General features: G+C 51.2%; 1 protein-coding gene across 1 annotated transcript in view; it reads right to left on the bottom strand.

Moving 5' to 3' along the window:
• PTK7 (protein tyrosine kinase 7 (inactive)) overlaps positions 1-23,921 on the bottom strand; it is a 59,625-nt gene that overhangs the window by 11,934 nt on the left and 23,770 nt on the right. Inside the window, exons 2-15 of the mRNA XM_016212737.2 lie at positions 12,420-12,707; positions 11,853-11,955; positions 11,282-11,472; positions 11,036-11,186; positions 9,911-10,059; positions 9,395-9,661; positions 5,392-5,525; positions 5,112-5,247; positions 4,838-4,957; positions 3,406-3,555; positions 3,137-3,287; positions 2,914-3,041; positions 1,579-1,782; positions 600-755 (exon numbers count right to left, since the gene is read on the bottom strand). Coding sequence (XP_016068223.1) covers positions 600-755; positions 1,579-1,782; positions 2,914-3,041; positions 3,137-3,287; positions 3,406-3,555; positions 4,838-4,957; positions 5,112-5,247; positions 5,392-5,525; positions 9,395-9,661; positions 9,911-10,059; positions 11,036-11,186; positions 11,282-11,472; positions 11,853-11,955; positions 12,420-12,707 — 2,328 coding nt within the window. The remainder of the gene's footprint in view (positions 1-599; positions 756-1,578; positions 1,783-2,913; positions 3,042-3,136; positions 3,288-3,405; positions 3,556-4,837; positions 4,958-5,111; positions 5,248-5,391; positions 5,526-9,394; positions 9,662-9,910; positions 10,060-11,035; positions 11,187-11,281; positions 11,473-11,852; positions 11,956-12,419; positions 12,708-23,921) is intronic.

The following is a 23,921-nucleotide window of genomic DNA, read 5'->3' as shown; positions in this document are numbered from 1 at the left end:
GGGGAAGCCACTGACTTGGGAAGGTGCCTGGCCTCTCTCTGTCACACGGTGAGGAATCTTTGCCACTCTCCACCTACCTGGACTGGGCAGTGGCCTTGTTCACCTGTGTGGCCCTGATCAAACCCTTCCCCCTCCCACCCCGGGCTTCAAGTCCCCAACAGTAAAATAAAAGGGTGGGATTAATATTCAGGGCTCTCCAAAAGGTGATTTGTATGAGAATTTTAGATGGCTCATGATAAACATCTTGGCTCATGGTAAACGTCTTAATAGTTATATGTTTAATGTATGCTTAGGAAAAACTTAATTGGCACAAATCCCTAATTTCTCACTTTTTTCCCTAGAACAAAGCTAATTTTAGTTGTGTTTTTTTTTTAAAAAGGAATCAATCTAAAGAAAACATCAAGTCAGTAACATACAGGAATGACAAAAGTTGTGGAGGTGGGGTGTGAACAACAGGCAATGGGGATACACTGGACTAGATCTCCCCTATGTCCCCTCAATCTCTAAGGTTCTGGGTTTCAGAGCCACTGCTATGACACCCTCAGGACAGAATCAGTGACCTACAGTTAAGCAGGGGAATTGTGGCCAAGGCCACATACCCAGTGTGGTGATGGGCTGCAGACTGGCCCTCGGGAAGTGCATCTTATCACTCGTACTGTGGCGTTTGTTGGTGGCTGCAGGGCCGGAGCCCAAGCTGGTCAAGGCCACTTCCTCTTGAATCTCCGCTGAGGGCTGTCCATTCTGTAAAGGCCCACCTGGGAAGAAGGGGCACAGGAGAGTGTCAATCTGAGACCAGTCACCCAGGTCACCATGGGGACCTCAGTTTTCTCTACCAACCACCTAACTTCTACCAAATGGATCCAATCCCAGTGTTCCACACAAAAGGGCCAATACAAGTGATGAACTGATGGGGCTGAGGCAAGGGTGACAGGCATTCCATAGGGCGTGACCACTTATTGATGCAGCTGATTACCACCTCTGAAATGGAACCAATTGTACAAGTCTCATCTAAATCACTGGTCCCTGGATACCACATAGACATAAGGGTTTTGCTTCCACAGGGCCCTCTACATGTAAAGCACTAAACAAGCACAAAGGGGAAATCACAAGGGAGAACCAGTCCCTGTGCCTGATCACCTCAGCTTATAGGGGAGACCCAAAAATAACACTAGGGAGCTCCCAGATGGAGGAGGGAGGGTAGGAGGAGGGAAACTGACTGCCCTTGGGGGAACTCAAAGACTAATGGGGGCAGACAAGATGTGTACCAGAAACATGAATATATACACTAATCATATCTGTGGCTTAGTGCCACAGGGAGAAGGTGGGAAACATGGGAAGGTGGCACAAGAGGCTCCAATGAGGAAGTCTTAAGCCAGGTTACTCAAAAGCCAAGGCACTGGGAATCAGCCAATACCAGGCTTCCATCTGGGGTGGGAAGCTCTGCTCTGGCTGCAGGCGCAAGCGCAGGCCCCAGCCCCACGGCTGCCTGCTTCCTCCAGTGCAGTAGCTCTGACCACCGCGAGAGGGCGCTCAGCACCTGCACATGGCACCACCTCGCTCCTCCAGGGGGCCCCTCACCGTTGAGGCACTCCATCTCTGGCTCCTCGCCCTCTGGCTGCTTCTGAAGTCGCTTCGCCTTACAGCGCTTCTTGCAGTAGAACATGAGGCCCAGGACAGCAATAATGTAGGCCACTGCGGCACCCACGGACAGCCCAATGGTCTGGATCATTTTGTAGGGGGGCGGGCTGCCCGGGCCCTCTGACTCCTCCAGTACAGGCTTGTCTGAGACACACAGAGAGGTATGGGCAGGGGCTGCTAAAGCAAACCCAGCCCTACTTCTCTACCAGCCCCTCCATACCCCATACATATGACAACGTCCCAGATAGGCAATGGCCTGGTCACCAGAGAGACCTGGGGAGGGTTACCACCGTCACTGGATTTAACAAGGGCCAGGTCCTCGGGCCCCGCCCAGGTCACAGGGCACTCTGAAGAAGTTGAAGCAGATTCCCTGGCTGGCTGTGCATCCAAACACCAGGCCAGGGGCACCACAAACCCACACTGTGTTAACAAGCTCCTTCAGTGACTTGACACGGAGTCAGGCCCTGAAGAGCAGCATCTGAGAACTTCTGGTTTAGAATCCCAGATAATGCCCAGCACAGAGCCGGTTCTTCAAGAAATTTATGTGTAGAGGGGCTCTTCTGGCCCAAGGGTGTTCAATGGCCTAGGGTCACATGTCGAAAGTTAGGGAAACTGAGAGAGAGAGAGACCCAACGGGACATGATGCAGAATCCCCCAACTCCCACATCTAACCAAGGAGCCTGTAACTTCACTGTTATCCAGTTCAAATCCCATTTTATACTTTGTCTAGAAAAACAATTCGGCTGCTAAACCAAAAAAGCTTGAGAACTTCTCATTTAAGCCATTTCCATTTTACAGATGCAGAAACAAGCCCTGAAGAGGAAATAACACCTACCTCTAAGGACATACAACTGATTAGCAGCAGGAGGGGCCAGACCCAAAACCCAAGTCCCTGACCTTAGTCAGGGCCTTTTACCTGACACATCCTCCTCTCTGGGCCTCCAGGACAAAGGAACCTTCTCTTGATGCATCCTGACCTGATCCCCTCCCCGCCCACCCAGGGAGACGTGTGGCTGCTACAGGAGACCTGAGAAAAAGCATTACAGGACAAGCGTGCCCCCACAACATGCACCCCACCCCCCAGCTCTGGAATGTTAAGTAAAGGACACCAGCTCTAAGCAAGGAAACAGACCGTGCCATGGCACAGGAGAGGGGACACAGCTGACTCCCACCCCACCACAAAAATGGTTTAAGTGCCTTCTGTGTACAAGGGGCCGATGAGTGTAAAGATGAGAATGAAGTCTGGCGGCACCACTTCCTGTCCCCAGCCCATACCCACGACGAAGAGGGGGGCCTCCGTGTGCTTGATGTTGCAGCTGTTGCCCGCAATGCAGGTGTAGCGCCCTGAGTCCTCGGGGGCCACATCATGGATCACCAGGGAGCCATTCTGGAAGATCTGCATCCTGCCAGGGGAGAAGCCACAGCATTGGCCACCTCACCAGCTCCTGGGAGACCAGGCTGCAGAAGTGGGATAAGTGTGGGAGGGAGATGGCCCTACCTAGGTCCCAGCTTGGTGGGGTCCAGGATGCGGTCTTTGCCTTTCCACTGAATGAGTGGCTTGGGGTCCCCCTGGGCCTCGCACCGCAGCAGAGCTGTGTGGCCCTGGTACACTGTTGTGCGCTCTGGCTCTACCTTGAAGGTGATGAAAACTGGATGGGAAGAGCCCAGCGAGGGGCAGGGAACAGTGAGCAATGGGGCTGACAGGATGCAGGCTCCTGCCACACAGGGCCTGCCAGCCCCAGCCCCAGGGCCCTACCACAGTCACACCTGCCACAGTAAGCTGGACGTGGGCACGGATCTGGCCCTGTAGCCCATTGGAGGCGATGCAAGTGTAGTTGCCGGCATCATCGCGGGTCACCCTGGAGAAGTGCAACGTCCCGGCGTTATCTGTCACCCACTCTGGGAGGCTGCTCCCATCTGCAGGGGCAACAAAGGGAAATTATGGGATTGACCAGAGTTACATGGGTAGCTGGCTGGCAATGCCCTCAGTCACTCGTACCTACTCAAAAACATGTCATCACTCCTGCGTACCCACAAAGCCCAAACTCTTGAGCCAGGTATTAAGAATCCCCATTATTTACTCCTTTCCCAGTTTTTCAGTCTCACCTCCTTCTACTGCCCAACACTCCACTTCCATCAAACTGCACTTCTGACTGAGCCTCAAATTTGCCTTGTTCTCACCTCACTACCTAGAACCCATTCCTGCTCTCTGCCACCACCCCAGACTTCAAATCCATTATGAGCCACACATCCCACAGAAAACTCCCCCAGACCACCTGAGCAGAGACCCCACTTCTTCCTCAAAACCCACAATCTCCTCTCTAACTCTCACTGTTCACGGGAATGTAAAATCTGGTCCAGCCCTTTAAAAAACAATTTGGCAACCCGCATCAAGGGTTGTAAAAATGTGCATACCCTTTTATACATAATTATTCCATTTCTGGGAATCTTTCCCAAAGGAAATAAACCCAAATCCAGAAAAAACTTTGGCTTAAAGATGTTTATTGCAGCAATAAAAAGAGAAAGAGAAAGAGAGGGAGAGAGGGGGTGGGGTGGAGCAATGATGATTAGCAACCAAAATCTCCAACATTTAGAGAATATTTAAGTAAATTATAGTGAATTTAATTATTGGAATATTATCTCAATCATCAAAGCCAATGTTTATGTATAAAAACATGGGGTAATGCTTAGTAATGTTAGGCAAAAAGGAATATAAAATCACATAGTTATGTGCATCTTCTATTTTTATAGTAAGTGGGACTTACTCGTGTAAGTTATTATAATAAGTGAAAATGTACAATAAAATCACTTTTTTAAAGCAAAAAGATAAGCATAGGAAAAGGGCACACCTAGAGATAATGGATGGGGGTTTATGCATTTTTTCCTCCTGAAATTTTCTAAAGGAGCCCAGGTTACTTTTTTGTCAAAAAGGATGCCTATTTTGAAAAGGGACAAGAGAGGACCCAATCCAATCATTTATTGTCTCAAGTCCTCTCACATGTTGTCTAACACTATAATCTGACCTCTTTTGTGTCTGGCTTTTTTCTTCCTAAGTGGACTACAAAAATTTGCCCTACATTTCGTCTGTCCCCACAGCTCCTGATAGGGTGCTGGGCACTCAGCTGGTCCTCAGACATGCACACATCTAACCAGTGGATGGTCCTGCCTGCTCCCCTCCCTAGGCTTACATGGTACCAACCTGCTCGTACCCACTTAATAGTGGGCTTCTCTCGGCCTGTGGCTGAGCAGGGCACCGTGGCCTCCTTGTCAAACTCCATGCACTGCTGCGGCCGGGGTGGTGGTGTGAACTTGAGCTTTTCTGTTTCAGTAGAGGGAGAGCAGGTGGGTGGAAAGGAGGAATTGAGGCAGCTAGACAGGCCGGGGCAGGCCTGAAGATCCTGGACCCTGCTGCTCCTTCCCCTTTCCTCTCCTGCCCACCGGGTGAGGTGCTCTCCCCATGCATGCCAGCTCACCCAGCACTTGCACTCGGGCCTGGGCCTCAATGCTGCCAGCTGGGGTGCTGCTCACACAGCGGTACCATGTCCCATCGTACACCTCCACACTGTTGATGCGCAAGGTCCCATTCTTGGAGACCTCAAACCGTGAGTCCTGCGGCACACAAAAGGTCTTGGCCTGAACCCACACCAATATCACCGAGGACAGCCTTGGGAAAGAGCACTATGGAGGGGAGCACACATGGGAGCAGCGAGAGGGGATACCACCCCACCCACCCACAGCAATCCTCACTCTCACCTCCGAGATGAGCATCTGGTTTCTGTACCAGATGACTGTGGGCTTCGGTGTGGCCTGAGTCAGGCAATGCAAATAGCCCGGCTTGCCCTCCTCCAGCTGGCTGTCTTCAGGCTTCTTCAGCCACGTGGGCACAGCTAGAGGGACAGGGAGGAAACAGTGAAGGCTGATTATCACGTCTGCAAAACCAAAGGATCCAACCCCAAGAAATTCTAATACCCCATTAGGTCCTGAGGTCAGGGCCCTGTCTGAAGTTCGGTAATAACTAGAGCAGTTATCCCTTAGTGATAGCCAGCACCTTTCGAACATTGTCTTAGTTCATGGTCACAATAAAGGCCCAAGGTATGCATTTCTGTACCCATTTACAGCTAAGACAGAGGTTTGGCCCTAGCTGGTTTGCTCAGTGGTTAGAGTTGGTCTGTGGACTGAAGCGTCCCGGCTTTGATTCTGGCCAAGGGCACATACCTTGGTTGCAGGTTCGATCCCCACGAGGCTCTTGTGGGAGCCAACCAGTCGATGTCTCTTTCACATCAATGTTTCTCTCTCTCTCTCTATCTCTCCACCCCCTTCCACTCTCTCTGAAAAAGCAATGGAAGAAGTATCCTCAGGTGAGGATTTTAAAAAAAATTTTTTTAAATAAAACACAGGTTCAGGGCAGTAATGGTGATATGCTGAAACATGATAGAGACAGGACTGAAAACTCTTGTCTGTACGGTTCCAAAGCCCTTGCTCTTTTTATTACACCATAACACTCCAAGGCTCAGGCCTCAGATTTCTGTTCCGTTTCAGCCATACTCACTCCCTAAATGATCTCATCCAGTCCACGGCCTTCAACACCATATGAGAAGATGATTCTTAAACGTGTATCCTGACCTCCCCCATGAGCCTCAGACTTGCAAAGCCAACTGCCTACTGACATCTCCAACCGGCTACCTAGCAGGCATCTCAAACTTGAGATATGCAAAGAATACCTGATCCCCCACCCCACCCCGCAAACCTGCTCACCCATTTTCCCATCTCAGTAAATATAGCCCCTTTCCAGCAACTGCAGAAGTAAAAAACCTAGCCTTGACTTTATACTCCCACCCCCTCACACTTATTTTACACAAACCCATTCTACCTTAGCTCCAAAACAGATCCCAAATTTACCACCTCTCACCTCCACCACCTCTGTTCTAGCCCCTTCAATGCATCCCCTAGATGATTACAGTCATCTAACTGGTCTCCCTGTTTTGACTCTTGTCCCTAACATTCTAGTCTTCTCAAAATAGCCAGAGTGATCTTTTGAAAATGTCTCTCCAACTCAACACCCTGCAAGGATTTCCCATCCTCTAACTTGGTGTGACTGTTTACAAAGATGGTTGTAAACAGCCCTCCCATCCCTTGGTCTCTGTAACGTGATGTTGCCACTTTTCCATCAAGAGGTGCAGTCTGTTTCCCTACTGCCTGGAATCTGGGTGGCTTGCCTTGTCCAACAGAAGTGACACTGTGCAACTTCTAAGCCAATGCCTTGAGAAGCCATGCAGCTTCTGAACCGAGGCTCCCTGTAAGGAAGCCTGAGCTAGCCTGCTGGAGCAGCCAAGGGAAACAGAGATACCCTGCACAATACCAACTGCCAGACATGTGAGCAAGGCCATCAGGGAAGAGCCAGCCATCAGCTGACCTATCAGCTGACTGCATATGCACAGGAGCCCAGCCAACAGCATGTGGGGCTAATGAGCTGTCCCACTTGAACCCTACCCAGAGAATCTAAGAAAAACAATGACTACTGTTTCAAGTCACTTGTTATAGAGTCATCTGTTGTACAGCAACAGACAACTGACAGACTTGGAACACAAGCCTATATTTTTGCAGGACCCCACATGACCTAGTCTCTATCTCCCAACCTCAAGCACACTCACCACCACTTATTCAACTTCAGCCACTCAGGCTACTGCTGTCCCTCCAACATACAAGCCCATTTCTGTCTCAAGATCTATCCACATGGCTCCCTCCTTAACTGAAGTATCAGTTCAAATGCCACCCTCTGGAGAAATTTTCCATAAACTACCCCTGGTCCTCATGTCTCTGTCACTTACCCTTTTTTATTTTTCTTCATGGCCCTATTGCCACCTAAAATTACGTATTTATTCATTCAACTTGTTTTGTCTGCTCTGTTGCTCCTACTAAACTATGAGCTCCATAAGGAGAGGGAATTGTGTCTGCTTTGTTCATTGCTACATTCCCAGGACTGGGAACAGTGCCTAGCACAATGAACTCACTCAATAAATCTGTTGACGGAATGCAGTCACGGAGCTCTCCCTCCTCCCAACTCTATCACCCCCCCCCCCCACCACCTCATCCAGCCCTGCGTGCATCATGCACTAATTTCACAGGCCTTCTTTTCAGAGCGCAGTGCAGGGTGCAAGACATGGCTCAGGCAGTGCCTGCCGAGTGACTGACAGCAGCCAGCCTCTCCACTTTCAGCATGCAGAAGCATCACCTGGAGCACTAGTTCAACACTCTTCACCGGGCCCCATCCCCAGAGAGTCTGGGACAGCAGATCTGGAGTGGGGTCCCAGATTCCACATTTTCATTTCTTTTAAATATGTTTTTATTGATTTTAGAGACAAAGAAGGGGAGAGGGAGAGAGAGAAACATCAATGTGAGAAACATCAGTCAGCTACCTCCTTCATGCCCCCTACTGGGGATCAAGTCTGCAACCCCGAATTCGAACCAGTGCCTTTTGATACATGAGACAACACTCAACCAACTGAGCCACACTGGCCAGGGCTGCATTTTTCAAAGTGCTCCCAAAGAAAATGGTGACCCACAGACCCAGACTGGAGAAAGGCTGACTGTAGTTGCTTGCATGTGTCTACATGTGGCTGGGAAAGTGTCCCGAGCAGCCTGTGTGTTGCACGCATTACCTGTGTGCTGTGGCCTCCCCCTCGAACCAGGTACCTGAGCATGGGAGAGCAGGTCTCTGAAGTTTCAGTATCTAAACTGGAGTGGTGTTGTCATAACTTCAAATGAACAAAGCCCTTTCCATATTGAAAATCTTTTCAAATTTTTGAAATTTATTCACGTAAGAAGATGTAGAGATAAGTGGAAGAAGCAGGTTGCAAAATTTTGTGTATAAGAGTTTGCCTTGTGTACTCTTCTGTACTATCATAAAGATTTGAAACAGGCATGGTAAAAAGAAAAATGTAAATAAATCTCTATGCCTGTAGCAAGGGTATACAGGTCTTTATCATATGCACTTTCAGTATGTTCATTATATATATTTTTAATTTTTAATGCTTCTTATTGATTTCAGAGAGAGGAAGGGAGAGGGAGAGATACATCAATGATGAGAGTCACTGACTGGCTGCCTCCTGCACACTCCTTGCATGCCCCCTCCTGGGGATGGAGCCTGCAACCTGGGCACGTGCTCTGACTGGGAATCGAACTGTGATCTCGGTTCATGGGTCTATGCTCAACTACTGAGCCACACTGGCCGGGCTGTTCATTGTAATATTTAATGCTTCCTCCCCTTAGTTCACAAGTAGTATGTTCATTGTAGAAATTTAGAAAGTATAACAAATAGGTAAAATAATTATCACATAAGTTTGTTCACAATCACCTTCCCAAAAAAATTCTTTTTTTTATCTATTTCACTCCTCTCTCTGACCATCTTGTAGGGTAGGTGAGTTATTAGTCCCATTTTATGGATGAGGAGACAGACCTAGCAAGGTGGGTGACTGGGACAGAGTGGGACCTGGATCTCTAGACTCCATGCTATCGCTCTTTCCTCTGAAGTCAGAGGAAAATTTTCCTGTGAGGGCTGTCAACCCAACCTCCCTCCATGCCTAGCTGCAACATCAACACCCAGCAGCTGAATGATTTCCAAGCCTACAGGGCCCAGAGCTGAGAGGGCCTCAGGTAGGCTCCAAGGAAGCCTCTGTCCATCACAGCCAGAGCCCAAGACTTCCTGTGGCCTGGGCTCCCCTCAGCTCCCCTCAACCTTCAAGACATGGGTGCTCACTGGCCACAGTGACGTTGACATCCTGTCGCCGTTGACCGGCCAGGTTAGCTGCGTAGCAAGTGTAGACACCGGCATCACTCTCAGCAATACTGGCGAACACCAGCTCATGGCCCTTCTGGTAGACTCTGCCGTGGGTGGGCAGCCGGACTCCTGCTTGCTCCCACCACATGCTGGGCTCTGGCAGACCCTGGGGGGGCAGGCAGGCCACACGCTCCTCGCTGCCAGCTGTGAACACCTGGGGCTCCAGTGGTGGCATGTCTTCAATCTCTGCAGGGACATGAGCATGAGGGAAACAGCCTGATTACTATGGGTCTCGGGACTTGATGTTCTCTCACCGCAAGCTTTGGCCCGTCCCGCACAAACTCTCCCTATAACCCTCAGCATCTCTTCCTGCCTCAGCAACCTTGTCCTCCCTCTGTCCTCCAAGCTGTTTTCTAAGTGGAAACAGGAACCCAAATCTACATGCCAACAATGTTGAAGGCAGCCCCAACCTTGGCACCCCAGACCGAGACCCACCTGCCAAGTGAAGTGTGGCCTCCAGGACGACGGGAGGGCCCCTCTGGCCCTGGCCTATGCAGCGGTAGACGCCAGCATTGCGCGGCCGGACCTGGGTCAGCAGCAGGGACCCATTGGCAAACACAGTGGCTCTGCGGAGGTGTGGGGGACTGCAGAGGGGAGAGAGTGCTAATTGGAAGAAGTGGCCCACAGGCCTCCTTCTGGAGGGGAATGTGATGGTCGGAGATGTAGGAAGGTATCAGCCAGGAATAGGGCAGAGAGAAGGAAGCCGACACGCCGTTAGTGTGTGTGTATGCATGTGTATGTGTACATGTGCATGTGTGCACTCATTCAAGTGCATATGCAGGCATGTGTTCCAACTACAAGAGACTTAGCTTTTGGAGTGACAATGCGAGCAGCAGTGTTTGAGAGACAGCAAGTAATCAGCCACATGCAACTGTGGGAACAGCGGGGTCAAGATAAGAGTGCTGGTAAGGTACCCAACTCCAGCAGTCAGAAGCCCCTCAGCCACACCAGATAAACTACTGATGATGCCCTCAGGGCTGAAGCCAGGTGGGATCCAAGCCCCTAACCTAGGGAGCCACACCCCAAGGACCACGGCCACATCTGACACCACAAAGATGCTTCCTGCTTTCACAGGGCCTGGGTGAGGACAGAAGTCCCTATAGAGGAGCTGGCATCTCCCAGCACCTTCTATAAGTGCTTACTTCCACCAGAACACATGCATGTATGTGCCTGTATGTGTGTATGTAAAAGTGTCTTTGCCATCCTATCCATACTGTAATCACCCAGGTCCCCTGTGTCCCTCCACCCCTGGGTCTCTACCCCCCGATGTCAGAAGGCCCACATGGGCAGGAAGGAATGGGGAAAGAAGTACAGCCACTGCTAGCTCAGCTCATACACTGCCTTTGTGGGAACTAGAGAAAAATGTCCTTCCTGGAGACGTCCCTTCGTTGGACTCATTTAGTAACTACAAAACATTGTACTGCCATCTACCGGAAATCTAAAGCAATACATGCACAGATCTATGACGTCTGTGATGATTCCCATTCCCTTTTAGAGAATGCACTGTGTAGCACACAACCTGTACCATAGTTCTTGAAGGCCCCCTGCCAGATGCCTTACCGGCTGCGGTTAGTGATGGGAGTGCCATCCTCAAAGACCCACTGCAGGCTCGGGGGTGGCTGAGCTGAGAACTGACAGTGGAACATTGCCTCTTCGTTCCTTGCCACTACCACATCCTGGGGTGCCAGCACCACCCTGGCAAAGCTCTCATCTTGGGAGGGAGAGGCAAAGGCACATGAACAAGAAAAGTGAGTAGGCCCCTCCCATCCCTGCCCTATACCTTCTCCATTGCCATCCCAGGCTCACCAGCAATGCTCAGGGTAAAGTTCTGGCTGCTACAGGTCTGGCCAAAGGCATTGTGGGCACAGCAGGAGTAGACGCCACTATGCTCAGGGCTGGCTGGTCGGAGGATAAGGTTCCGCTCCTTGCTGCTGACCGTGTGGTTGCTCTGACCCTCGGAGAGGGGGCTCCCATCTCGGAACCACTGGTAGGTGGGCCTGCAGGGCAAGGGTGTCAGCCACAGGAAGGCAGGGGTACTCAGGTGGCCAGTGAAATGGGATATAGAATCAGAGTGTCAGGACTAGACCTCTCAGTTTACAAATGGGGAGGGAGGGGAACTGACTTGCACAAGGGCACACGGCAATTCAAGGGCAGAATCGGGTTGAGATTCTAGATCTCTCAGTTCCCAGAATCCAGGATCACTCCGCACACAATGTTGCCCTTCAGGTCACCAGGGGCCGATGTGGAGCAGCATAGGGGCAGGGATTGTTCCAGAATGAAGTGAAACACATCTGAATAAGAGTCCAGGATTTGGGGGAACATCTTTGCCTGTCTAGAATAACCTTCTCCACCTCCATCCTCAAAGTAGGCTCCTTACCGAGGGTGCCCATCAATGTGACAACGCAGAGTGACCTGGGTCTGTGGCTGGATCTCAGCTTCCAAGGCTGGATGCTTCAGGAGCACAGGACCAGTCTCAATCCCTGCAGCAGAGGCCATGGTTACACAGTGAGGGGCAGAACAAAGCAAGTGTGGGAGGGCAGAGGGGAAGGAGGACAAGCAGGAAACAATGGAACCTGGAGGCTCTGAGCCAAACAAGACAGCGCAGGGAAACCCTGTGACGCTAAGGCTGGGGCTGCAGACGGGCCACCAGAGACCGAGTGCCTGCCTAGTCCCTGGCGGATCAAGCCTGACATTTGGCTACAATGCCTCACTGCTCTTGCCATTTGCAAAAGCATCCACCACATTAATGGTCCAAGACTTGGGGAGGGCTTAGAAACATTAAAACTTACAACTTCCTCTGATCCACACAGGTGAAAGAGCTGACCACACTGCGCTCTGCCTGCCCCATTCAACTGGAAATGGGAGAAGCTAAGGGAAAGGAAGGGTCCTGCAGGGCTCAGGAGGTAAGGATCTGGCGGGCAACAAGGAAAGCCCCAGCTCTCACATTTGATGTTGAAGGAGGCATTGGTACTGCGGACCTCCTCTCCAGTAGCCTTATCCCGAGCCACGCACTGGAAGGCTCCTGAGTCCTGCAGCCGGTCCACAGCTGCAAAGCTGAGGCTGCTACCCTGGGCGAAACGCCGCTCGGTGTCCTGGACAGGGGCGCCATCCAGCAGCCAGTACACGTGTACTGAGCCTGAGGCCTCGACCTCACAGCGGAGCAGAGCCCGGCGCCCCTGCAGAGCATCCTGGGAGGACGGCTCCTTTATGAAGACAATGGCTGCCTGGGTACCTGCAGATGGGGACAAGGGACAGACAGGGTCAAGAGGAGATGCAGCCACTGTCCTAACACAGGTCACCCTATAGACAGGAGGAGAAAAGGGGCTATGTACACAGGAGGTGTCCAACATCCAATAGGTACAGGTGGCAAGATTCATGAGACCACAATTGCCAAGTGTCCGATGAGGAACTTTTAAAGTGTGCTGGGTGGTTCACAGGATGCCAGTCTAGAGGGAGACAGAGGACAAACATACAGGCCATGGGGAAATTCACGACAAATGATTGGTGTGGACAGTCAGTGCCTCTAGAGCACAGATGAGGGAGGAAGCCCCAAGGGTTGGGGCGAGCGATGCTGATGGCAAACAGGGGGCTACCCAGAGGAAGAGGGCTTCGGAACTGTGGGACTAGATGAAAGGAGGTCTTGATGCTAGGCTGGGAAGCAGGGGACATTAGCAGGTAACCCTCCCCACCTTCTTCAGAAGCCAGGATGCTAAGCAAAATTTAAATTAAATCATGATCCAACAAGCATCTTTCAAGGATTACTGGCACTCACACACCCACTGAGGGTCCACAGGTCAGGGAGGGAACTCTGAATCCCACTCATAGAAACTGCAGCCCAGTGTTCCCCAGGGGCTTCTCTGGGAGAACCCACCCCTTTACAGGAGAAACCAATATTCTCTAGAACTAGGCCTATTCCCAAAGGCATGCCAAGGCCACCCACATTCCCATTCTCTATCCCTAAGAATTCATGTGTGGCCAAGGCTGGCTTTTCTGGGCTAAGTTGAGAGGAGAGCCAAGTGGTTCCAGGTTTTCACCTGAATCCATTCCCCCTCCTGCAGGGCTACAGTTCAGCTCTGGCCAAGGGGCCCCCTCAGAGAAGGGGGGCCCTGCTACCAAAGGTGGAACCACAGCCAGTGAGAACAAAGGGAAGAGTGAGAAGCCTGTGCTGAGCAGCAGATGGGTCGGGGAGGCGGAGGGCAGGGCCAGGCAGGTGGCATGGTTACAGCAGCAGGAATAACACACTGGGCTTTGTTTCTGGCCCACGTGAGTACTCTGCAAAGACCCAAAGCTGCTGAGCCTGGAAGACAAGCCTCCTGGAAGACCAGCCAGGGGTGGGTGACAGCACAGAGGGGGGCCACCCCTCCAGGAGGAAGAAACGGACCACCTGGGGCTGCTACATGAGACAACAGGCTCTGCCTCCGACCAAAGTGGGCCCAGCTAGGGCAGGAATGAAGAGGCTAACAGGTCCTGCCTATTTCCTCCCAAACCACTGGAAACTGATCTCAGGATCCCACAGGGCTGGGCCCAGGTGAGGGGCTGCCCCTAATGCTGGTCTTTCTCCCAACATTCTCAGAGGGGCCAGCCCACACAATACATGAAGCTAGAAATGGCTCAGAGCATCCCCATAACATCTCAGTGGGGTACTGTTGGCTCTCTAGATGAGAGAATCCTCCACCATGCTAGGCTGGCTAACTCACCTACTGTGGAAGTTAACAAATCAGCCCCCTTGGCACTGCTAAGCACCCCCAATCACCTTGACAATCCAAATACCCCCACTCACTTCCAAACATCGCATAGGAGTGTGGCCCTCCCCTGCTTGGTATAATCCATTTGTAGTACTGATGGGTAAACTGAGGTCAAGAGAGATGAAGGCATTTACCCAAGATCAAATATAATTTGTGACAGAGCCAGGACCACGACCATGGCCCCACGCTTTTCCCTGCCCTGCCCAGGAACTCAAAACCAACCCTGGAAGTATCTGATCCCACAACGGGTCTCACTCCCCGCAGCCAGGGAGAGGTAGACACACCTCTGGCAGACAAATGCCAGGCACACAAAGGCGCTCAGCTGACTACTGGCTGAACTGAGGTAACCTCAAAGGAAGAGTGGCAAACATGGAGGCGCCTGGAACCTCTCCTGAACACCTCTCATTACACAATGGGCAGCCCTGAGCCGAGGCCCAGTGGGCCTCTTTAAGTGTGGCTCACCAAAATCTGGGATCACAGACCCAGAACTCCAAGATGCTCATCAAAGGCCAAAGAGAGATGACCTGCCTCAAAATATAGGCGAACCCCCACAGCCCCACTCTGCTACTCCAGACACAGTGGGGAGCCGAGTCTCACCACACAGAGGAGTAGAGGAGCATTAGTTAAAGTTTGGAATCAGACAGGTGTTGCTCAAATCCTGACCCTCACACTTGGTGTGTCTGACCTTGAGCAGAAGTGCCTCGGACAGAGCGAACCTGGTAAATGGCAGCTATCATTAATACCATCATCACCCTTCCTGCCCAAGGATCCACATTTTAAGAACATTAGAAAACTCCCTTACAAGCCCAGAACCACTCCCAGACCCTGGATGGGCCGGAGTCACCACAGCATAGAAGTCTGATGGGTGGGATGGAGGGAAAGGGGCTATGGGGTTGCAGGAACCACAGACCAGTGGCCACAAAAACCTGAGCTGGGAGAAGAAATGGCATGACTCAGAGGGGACCCAGCTTGGCCTCCAACATCCCCTCCTGGGTCTGGGGCTGCCCCGTGGCTGTGGTGAGAGATGCTGCATTCCCAGACTGCCACTCAGAGCCCCCTGCACCCCCACGATAGGGCCTGGGAAACATCAAAGCAGGCCCTGCGGGGCCCTCTGTCCTGACGTCAGCTCACAGAAGGTCCTGGTTAGTGCTTGGCTGGGGCAGACTTTAGATGTTACAAAAGGCAGGGAGAGCAGCCGCCAGGCCTTCTCCAAGCCCCCAGGGCTTGCTCCAAGCCCACAGCTGGGCCATGAGGCTCCTCATGCAGGAGGCCAGCCCAGTGCTGTGGCATTCACATTTGCTGAGAAGACAGTGTGAGGTTTGCCAGTCTGGCCACCTGCATGTTTTGCTAGGGAAAACAGGCAGGAGACTTAGAGACAAACCAAGGAGCCTCCAGCAGAAACAGACTCCATAAAAAGCAGGACTGGGAAGTGAGGAACTCTTCAGACGCTTCGGCTGATACAACCACCAAAAAGTGAAGGGCAGCAATGACACTGGAGGAGGAAGGCTTTGGGGGGCTGAAGTGGTACCTGCCTCAAGGTGGTACAGTCACCAGCACATTCCTATCCCTGTAATTCCTCTTCCTTGAGGATGTCCCCAGGGCTGTGGCCTAGGGAAGAACTTCTTTGGTGGAATGCTGTCCTGGGCTTCCCAAAGCTGCCCCTTTCACAGTCTGGCCACACTATCTATACACCTTGCCTTCTATACATGGGACCTCACAGAACACACAGCCGATGTGCTCCTTGAGGCAGCTTGCTCAGGGTAGCAGCTTCGATGCTGCCCAACAGCCCTGCCACTCCCTAACAATGCCAACTTAGTCTGGCCTCTGCCCTTGCCATGAAATGGGGACCCTACCACTCAGGCTGTGTGAGGTTAAGTGGATTTACAGAGCCAAAGCCCACAGCACGGAGCACACAGAGGACGGGGCTGCCCCGCTGGGCACAGTGGGCTCAAGAAACCCCTCCACAATGACAGGCAGAGCTATCTGCCCACACATGGCACTGACCTCAACAAAGCTGGAGCAGCAAATACCCAATAAGGACATTTTCCAAGCCGTTTTTCTCTGCTCCCCAACAGCCATCTATATGCAGACACTCACTCTGCCTGGGCCCTGGCCCCAGCCCCTGAGAAAGGGCTGTGTGGGCAGCAGCCCAACTCGTGCTCCCGCTCCCCAGCACGCATCTGGTCTGGTGCCTGCCCTCCTTGCTGCTCTCTGGGCTCCAGGCCCAGTCCACCCATGTGTGTATACGTATGCATGTGCGCACACACATATGTATAAACATGATTTTATAGAGAGCAGAGAGCAGGAGGAAGTTTTTCTGCTCTGAAGTAATTTTAGCTGCTTCAGTCCAAGTATCCATCTGGGCCACTCAATGACCTGTATCTCAGGGGCCAGTCCTCCTAGTCTGAAAAAACCACTCCCGGGACACTGTATAGGCCCAGGACCTGCCAACTTGACCAGATGATTTTATCTACCCTCTTTCCCTCTTAAGAAATTCTGCGCTTTGAACAGATGCCTTAGGACCAGACTGAGATACCAAAATGACCCTGGTTGACCCCAGAATGGGCATTTTGCAGATTCTGTGTGATCAAGTGAGTGACTGTGACCTCTCCCACAAATGAGACCAACCAGCCACAGGAAAGTGGCTGCCTCCTCCATGCCTACGACTCAGCCCTGGCTGCAGGGCCCAAGGCCGTGAGGAACCATCCTGACGCCCAGCTGACCCTGACAGCCCAGGCCTAGGTGGCTCCTGTTGTGTTACACAGACCCCCTGAGGGACAGGTTGGCCAACTTCCTGTGCCCTATTTGGGGCAAAGCATCAGGACACAGGCCAGGAGAGGCTGCCCTGAACCAGAGAGGCACAAATGCTCCAGTAAAGAGTGCGGCCCCCAGGACCCTCACCCACACAAGGACAGTCCTCCTCACAAGTCCCCTCCATCTGGAAACTCTAGGGGCACCAAGTGAGAGGCCCCAAGAGTACCAGGGTACCTGCCCTACTCCTCTTCCCCCAGGGACCGATGCAAGGTAGCACAGTCCCTGGCCTTCAGGGATTTAACCGGCATGTTCCCAGCTGCTCTGGAGCCATTCAAGGTCCATGGCCCATAGACATTTGAAGTTTTTGGAAGAATAAATCTCAATTGCTCCAGGAACAAGTCGCTTGGATGGACAACAAGCCCAGTCACCCTTCAAGTTGACCCAGGTAGGCAGAAACACAAAATGCTGAATGGGATTGGTGGGTTTGGGGACCTAGGACACCTTCTCCCTGGCCACCAGAATACCGCCAATATGCAGCCTGTGGCTTAGGCACCCACAACTGAACTGAGAAGCCCAGAACACCCAGTTCAGAGGGTCGCTGAAAACTGACCACAGCTGGCACGAGATCCAAACGCAAAGCACGAAGTTCCCCCTCTTCTGTCTCCCCAGTGTCTACGAAAGGTCCCAGGTCTGCTGATAGGAGCCCTGCAGCCTTCCACACGCCATACAGCCCTGGCTCTGTGTGATGCAGGAGGGACCAGAGCCAGGGGCCCAGCTGAGTTTTCCTGTCGAGATTTAACTGTAAATATCTGGAGAGGTTCCCACATCCGGGTTAGAGGAAGAAAACAAAACCACCAGGGATTAGGGCAGAAACAAGCTAGCGGGCCAGCTCTTCTACCTTAGATGAAAACCACAACTCAGAGCTGCCCTGCTCACTCCTGGGAGGCCTTGGAGGCGGAGATCAACCTCTAAGGCAGGAGCATGACCTTGTGTCCAGCATCACGTGGCACCCGAACCCACAGGGACACATATGCCAGCTGGAGATGTGGCTTCAGCAGCCACACTATCCCACCCCAGCTAGAGGCAGCCTATCTTCCACTGGGACAAGAGGGCCATACTTGGGACACACCTCTCACCCTCAGGAACCCTCCCATGGATGCTGTGTCTCCAAGGAAGCAGTAATGAATTATAAAAACCCTGCCAGCCAGGGTGAGGCTGTGCGATCATGCAGAAGGAACATGGGGCAAGGAGACTGGATTCCAGTCTCGATACAACCAGTAACAAACGGAGTGACCCTGGCAATCACCAGCACCCCCAATGCCCCCGCCAGCCAGGCAGTTTTATTATCTGTAAAATTAGAGAAATTAGAGGACAGTCACCAAGACCTAACACTGGGTTCACTGCAATGACCCTCAGAGGCAGTTACAGAAACAAAGGGTTTACTCCCTCCCTAGTCGTCATAGCCCCACCCCCCGTCCCCAAACTGCAGAGCCCGTCCCAAGAGCCCACGCAGCCAGCCACCACAGGGACAGCACTGGAAGGGATTAAGTGTGATGCTATAAATGGCAGGTGTTCGGGTCGGAGGCAGCTGGGGGTTGCAGACAGGGACCCAGCACCACTTCTGACAAGCTGCTCCCATTCCTGTGGCTCAGCCTGCATCCTGCCTCCCTAGGAGATCCTGCCTCTGCCTTGGCCGCACACTTACACTGACAGCTCACTGCCTGTGATACCCAGAATATTCCTACCTGTGCTGTGACTGAGCGCTGTATCCCCCAAGCTAGACTGTGACTGTCAGCTTGTGGGGAGAACAGGCATTCGTGCCCAACAAGAGATGGCTGTGCTCTTTAGAGTGCTTGGGCCACACAGTAAATACCCCACCAGCCTTTATGGGGGAATAAAGTCACTTAAGAGTCTACATGACCTGAAATGTTGTTCTATGTCCCTTATCCGATCTTAGGCAACTTAATTTTCCTCTCTGGGTCTCAGTTTCCTCACCTGGCAAATGGCAGCCTTGAAACTGGTTTTAGTTATTCTTTCTCAGGCCCCTAGGAAAAAATAAAATGCACATTTGGTACAGACCAATAAAAGTCTGTGTATTTTTCAGGGAAGTAAAAATCCCCAGAAGTTCTAAGGAACAGTGGACCCCAGATTAAAATGTCCTTTGATAGGGTGGTCCCTGAGGTTTCCAAAGGCCTGGTAAAAGGGGGCGTGTGGCAGTAGCTCTGGAAGAGAACAGTCAGGGAGAACCAGTTCTCAGCCCCAAGAAAGAGGGAGGGAGGGACAGACAGCAGTCAGCTGTCTCCTGCGCAGAGAAAGCGATAGGGCTGCTGGGCTAAGAGACTGGGAAATGAGCCAGCAGCCCAACCCCAGGAAGACCTCAGGGACACTCAGTGGGTGAGCTCAGGGATTCCAGAGGGCACAAAGACGCTAGCCCTTCCTCATCCGGAGAAGATGGAAAGGGATTCCCTGTAGGCTCCACTGCCTTTCAGTATGAGGGTCCAGAGCCGAGGCCCAACCAGGTCTGACTCCCACGTGCCGTGGTGAGGGCTCTGGGAGACCACAGCAAGAACAGCAGCGGGCTTGGGCTGGGAGTGAGCTTCCCATGGTCTTCCTGTGGAGGCAGGGGGCAAACTAAATGACAGCCTGAGGACCACTACCTTGGTCCACTACTGGCTGGACCAAGTCTTAGTTTATGAATTTTCAAGACAGGCTCAGAAAACTCTGTGAGACTCCGTTTTCGGAGCTCTTTTTACCCATCTTTGCATCACCCCGGGTAGACTGATAAGGCAGTGAGCACAGACCCTAGATCTAACCAGAATGGTCAGAGTAGTTCACCCCAAATTCCCTGTGGAAGGGATAATATAACTTCCTGCCCTTTAGGTGGAGTGGCCTCAACTACATTTAATGAGGAAAGTCCTCCCTTAGACCTGATCTGTCCAATATGGTAGCCACTAGCTACAGGGGGCTATTTAAATGTAACTTAACTAAAATGAAACAAAATTGAAAATTCATCTCCTCCATCACATTAGTCACATGTCAAGTACTCAGGAGCTGCATGTAGCTACTGGCCACTGTACTGAACAGCACAGATACGGAACAATTTCCACCTCTGCAAAAAGTCCTACTGGACAGGCTGCCTTCACTCATCTGACCACTTCTTGAGGCTTTGTGCACAGGCACGTGATTTCTCATCCAAAGAACCCTCAATGCGATCAGCCTTACTTTCAAAGGACACTGGAGTCAAGGCAATCCCAGTAAACAACAGGTCCAGGAACTGTCCCTGGGTCTGTGATGCCACACTGGCTGCTTTTCATTGCTTTCACTTATTCTAGTCTTTTTAATGTAAAGCCTTTTCTTTGTATGTGCTCTGGCAAAATGTGATTGTTGTTTCATCTGCAGGTATTTTGACTTGTGTAAATAATCTTGTATTATCTCTCCCTCTGCTTCTTACTTTTACCCATTTAGCACTATATTGTGAAGATCCTTCCCTGTGGCCATCACCTACATCCCGCTGCTCTCCTCAAAAGATGATCGTACTGTTGGCTTTGAACAGGTGGGGGAAGGAGCAAATAAATCTTTTTAAAACAAGGATGCAGCTGAACATACGCAGTTTGAAAATCAGTCTTTGAGCCTCCACCCTCCTCTCTGTGAGCCCCCAGCACCCTGCCCTGGCCTCTATCACAGCACCTAGCCCCACACTGTTTCCCGCACTCATCTGGGGATCGTCAGAGCTTGGCAAAACACACATGCAAACACACACACATACACCAGCTTCTCCTGTTCCCCTTACTCCTCTCCGCAAACCCAAAAAGTCACTGAAAAGGCTGGACCTCAGCTGGTTTCAAAGGGACAAGAGAAAAAGTCAGTCTTATGCTTTTATATTTAGAAGTGCTCTGCAAACCACTTCCTGGAGCAGACAAGAGTGGGGAATGTGAGGAAATCACTTTGCTATGTGTGATGTGGGAAGCATGAGCCACTCAGGGCCTATGGCAGCCACGTACCCAGTGACACGCAGCGATGCTTAACACATGTCCAGGAGACCAATGCGCCCCTTGGCAGCCTGGAGGAGGCCCCCCTCAGACAACATGCTCAACAGCCTGGCTGTCCTCCTGTCAGGGCCAGAAACAAGGCAGGGCCCAGGAGTCTGAACTAGACACCATCTTCCAAGTGCCCCGCCCCCAGCCTTCCTTTCTTTCCTTTTCCACCTGTCTGACCAACAGCTGCTTCTGGAAACCAACCCTGCTCTCCAGGGAGGAGTCTTAGAAAGGGATGCTCCAGGCTTTTAGGCCTCAACCTGAGACACAAAGATAAGAATCCACACTGAGGGAGGAGGCTTGGAAGAGCAACTGGCTTAAAGAGACAAGGGTGCCCTCCTGGACTCTAGTCTGCTGGGGTGTGGGATGTAAGAGAGGAAAGATACCATGTGGTGGACACCCACTACTTCAACCATGATCACTGCTCAGACATTACGCAGATGTAATGGAGTCTGGCCCAGTGTCACTGGGTGAGGGGGGCACCAGTGGACAGAGGGGGAGGTGGAAGGCAGGCCAGAGTCAAATCAGCAGACATTTCCTAGATCCTTATAAATCTCATTTTACTGCTTAAAATATAAACTTCCTAGTAAGGCAAAACTAATTTTGTTCTTTTGTTTAACCTCTTAATTGCATTACTAATGATTTGTTCCTTTATTTTTGTAAGGAAAATAACTGAAAAAGTCTTTTTTTTTTAAATCAGCTGTTTAGAAAAAACACTCTGACTAAAGATGGCAAAATAAGTATTTCAACCTCCAAATCGATAACAACAGATGAAAAAAATACAAACTGATGAATGACAGAAACAATTTCTTGTAAGTTTTTTAAAGCACCAAAAACATGCAACTCATCGCCAGATGCTTAAAGCCTAGGGATACCCGACTCTGGGGGTTAAACGTCATGAAACATAAAGCACACACAAATAGCTGCAGGGGAAAAGGCCCCTAAGAGTGGCTGATGCAATATTGAATTAAATAGGAAAAAAAAAAAAAAAAGACCTGAAGTTTATTTCATGCCTACTCTGCAATCTTTAAGTCAGGATCTGGAAGGCACCAAGCTCTGACTTCACTTGAGTGTGGAACTGGCTGTCCCTCCATTCCAAGAGGTGCCTCTTACAGGCCTTTTAAAGTCTTGGGGGGGAGGGGGGGACGACACAGACAAGCAGACACTGATGGAGAGAGACAGAGGGAGACAGGAAGATGAGATAAAGGGAGCCCGAGGGAGACAGAGAGACAGACTGACTGACTGTTTGCATGACCAACAGAGACAGAGAGGCCATACTAGACACAGGAAGGATAACAACCAACAGAGACAGAGGGAGATCAAGAGACTAAGAAAAAGAGATACTGGTGACAGAGAGAGAAGGTAAGAGATCAACAGGTAGACACAGAGACCAACTGAGAGACAGAGATAGAAACGTAGAGTCATAGAAAGACTCAGAGAAAGGATTGAGAGACAATGACAAAGAGCACAAGAGTATGTGCACAAGTAAGTACACACAGGGCTCCTCATTCCTGTAGAACAGGCGGCCCCAGGCTCACACTGGTTCCAGTTTCCCCGGCAGGTCTGTCTCTGTATCTCCAGTAAGGAGCTCCTTCCATCACCCTCTCCAGCAGCTACATGGGCTCAAAATTCAGACAGCCCCTGGCCACAGGCCACAGGGCTGCCCAGTATAACACCAGAAACAAAAGGTTAGAGCTAGCCTGCAAGTGGGAGATCTGGGGGAGGAAGAGGAGAGGGGAGGGGGCTCTATAGATACCAGATTCAGACAATCCGTAATGGAGAACCCTCAAATTAGAGGCTCCTGGTAAATAATTCACCAACAGTACAGTACCTTCCCTGGGCTCATCCATTATTCACCAAGATAAATGTACCATATTGTTATACTTCCTGACATCTAAAAATGGTCTGAGCCATTAGGCCAGGAGCAAGAAGACAGCAGGGCAATTTCCACCCAACTTCCAGAAACCCTGACCCAGCAGTCCTCCTACTTTTGGAATTCAATCTGCTGCTCCTCACTCAAGGGCAAAGCACTCACCTTCCAGAAAGGGCCAGATCTGGGCTCAGACCTTGAGATCCTCAAGCAGGCCCCCACAAAGCCATCAAGAGCCCAGTGCCAGGTCAGAGCTGCACCCAGAAAAATCCTGAGCAAAACGCCCATGGGCACCAAATCCCAGAGATTCTGGCCCCCTCAATGAGAAAAGGCAACCACTCTGTCTAAAGGCAATTCTGTTCCTAGAAGGTTCAAAGAGTTTGACTTTGATGCCAAATGAGTGGCAGTTATGAAAAGTAGGAAGAACTGCATCCTAAACCTGGCTCTGCACAAGTCACTGTTCTTCAGGCCTTCCTTTCCCCACAAGTAGAATCGGCAGGCTGCTCTTCATCCTGTGGGGCTTTGACAAACATCAGATGCCCTCTGGGAAGTCTGAAGAGCTACACAACCTTAAGACCCTGGCCTACAGCATCCAGGCAGGATGGAGATGGAACAAGGGCTCAGAGTCCAGTCAGGCGTCCTGCACACGGAGTCTACTCTCCTCCACTTACCAAGTGTGTGAACTTGGGCAAGCTGTTTATCCTTGCCGTGCCTCCTCCATTTCTGTATCTATAAAACAGTGCTAATAACAGTGTCCGCCACGTAGGCTTGTGAAAAGTAAATACACAAGTTAACAAATGAAGCATGTTTGGAACAGGGCCTGGCACGTATTAAGGACTATGTGAGTTTGGGCTCTTAGCCGTTATTTATTGTCATTGCTATGGTGGGGATTTTTTTTTTAAATCTTTTATGAACTACATCCCATCACAACCACCTCTTATCCAGTGAAGGCTTTTGCTGGCGTTCTTCTCATGCAGGCCATTCAGAGCTGCAAAGAGCCCTGTTTGATCTGCCACTCACCCAATCTCTGCCATCTGAGTGTA

This window comes from Miniopterus natalensis, chromosome 5, assembly GCF_054644295.1.
Source record: "Miniopterus natalensis isolate mMinNat1 chromosome 5, mMinNat1.hap1, whole genome shotgun sequence".
In the NCBI taxonomy this organism is placed as follows: domain Eukaryota; kingdom Metazoa; phylum Chordata; class Mammalia; order Chiroptera; family Miniopteridae; genus Miniopterus; species Miniopterus natalensis.
Note: the sequence above shows the minus strand (reverse complement) of the source record. Positions and strands in the feature narration are given on the sequence as shown.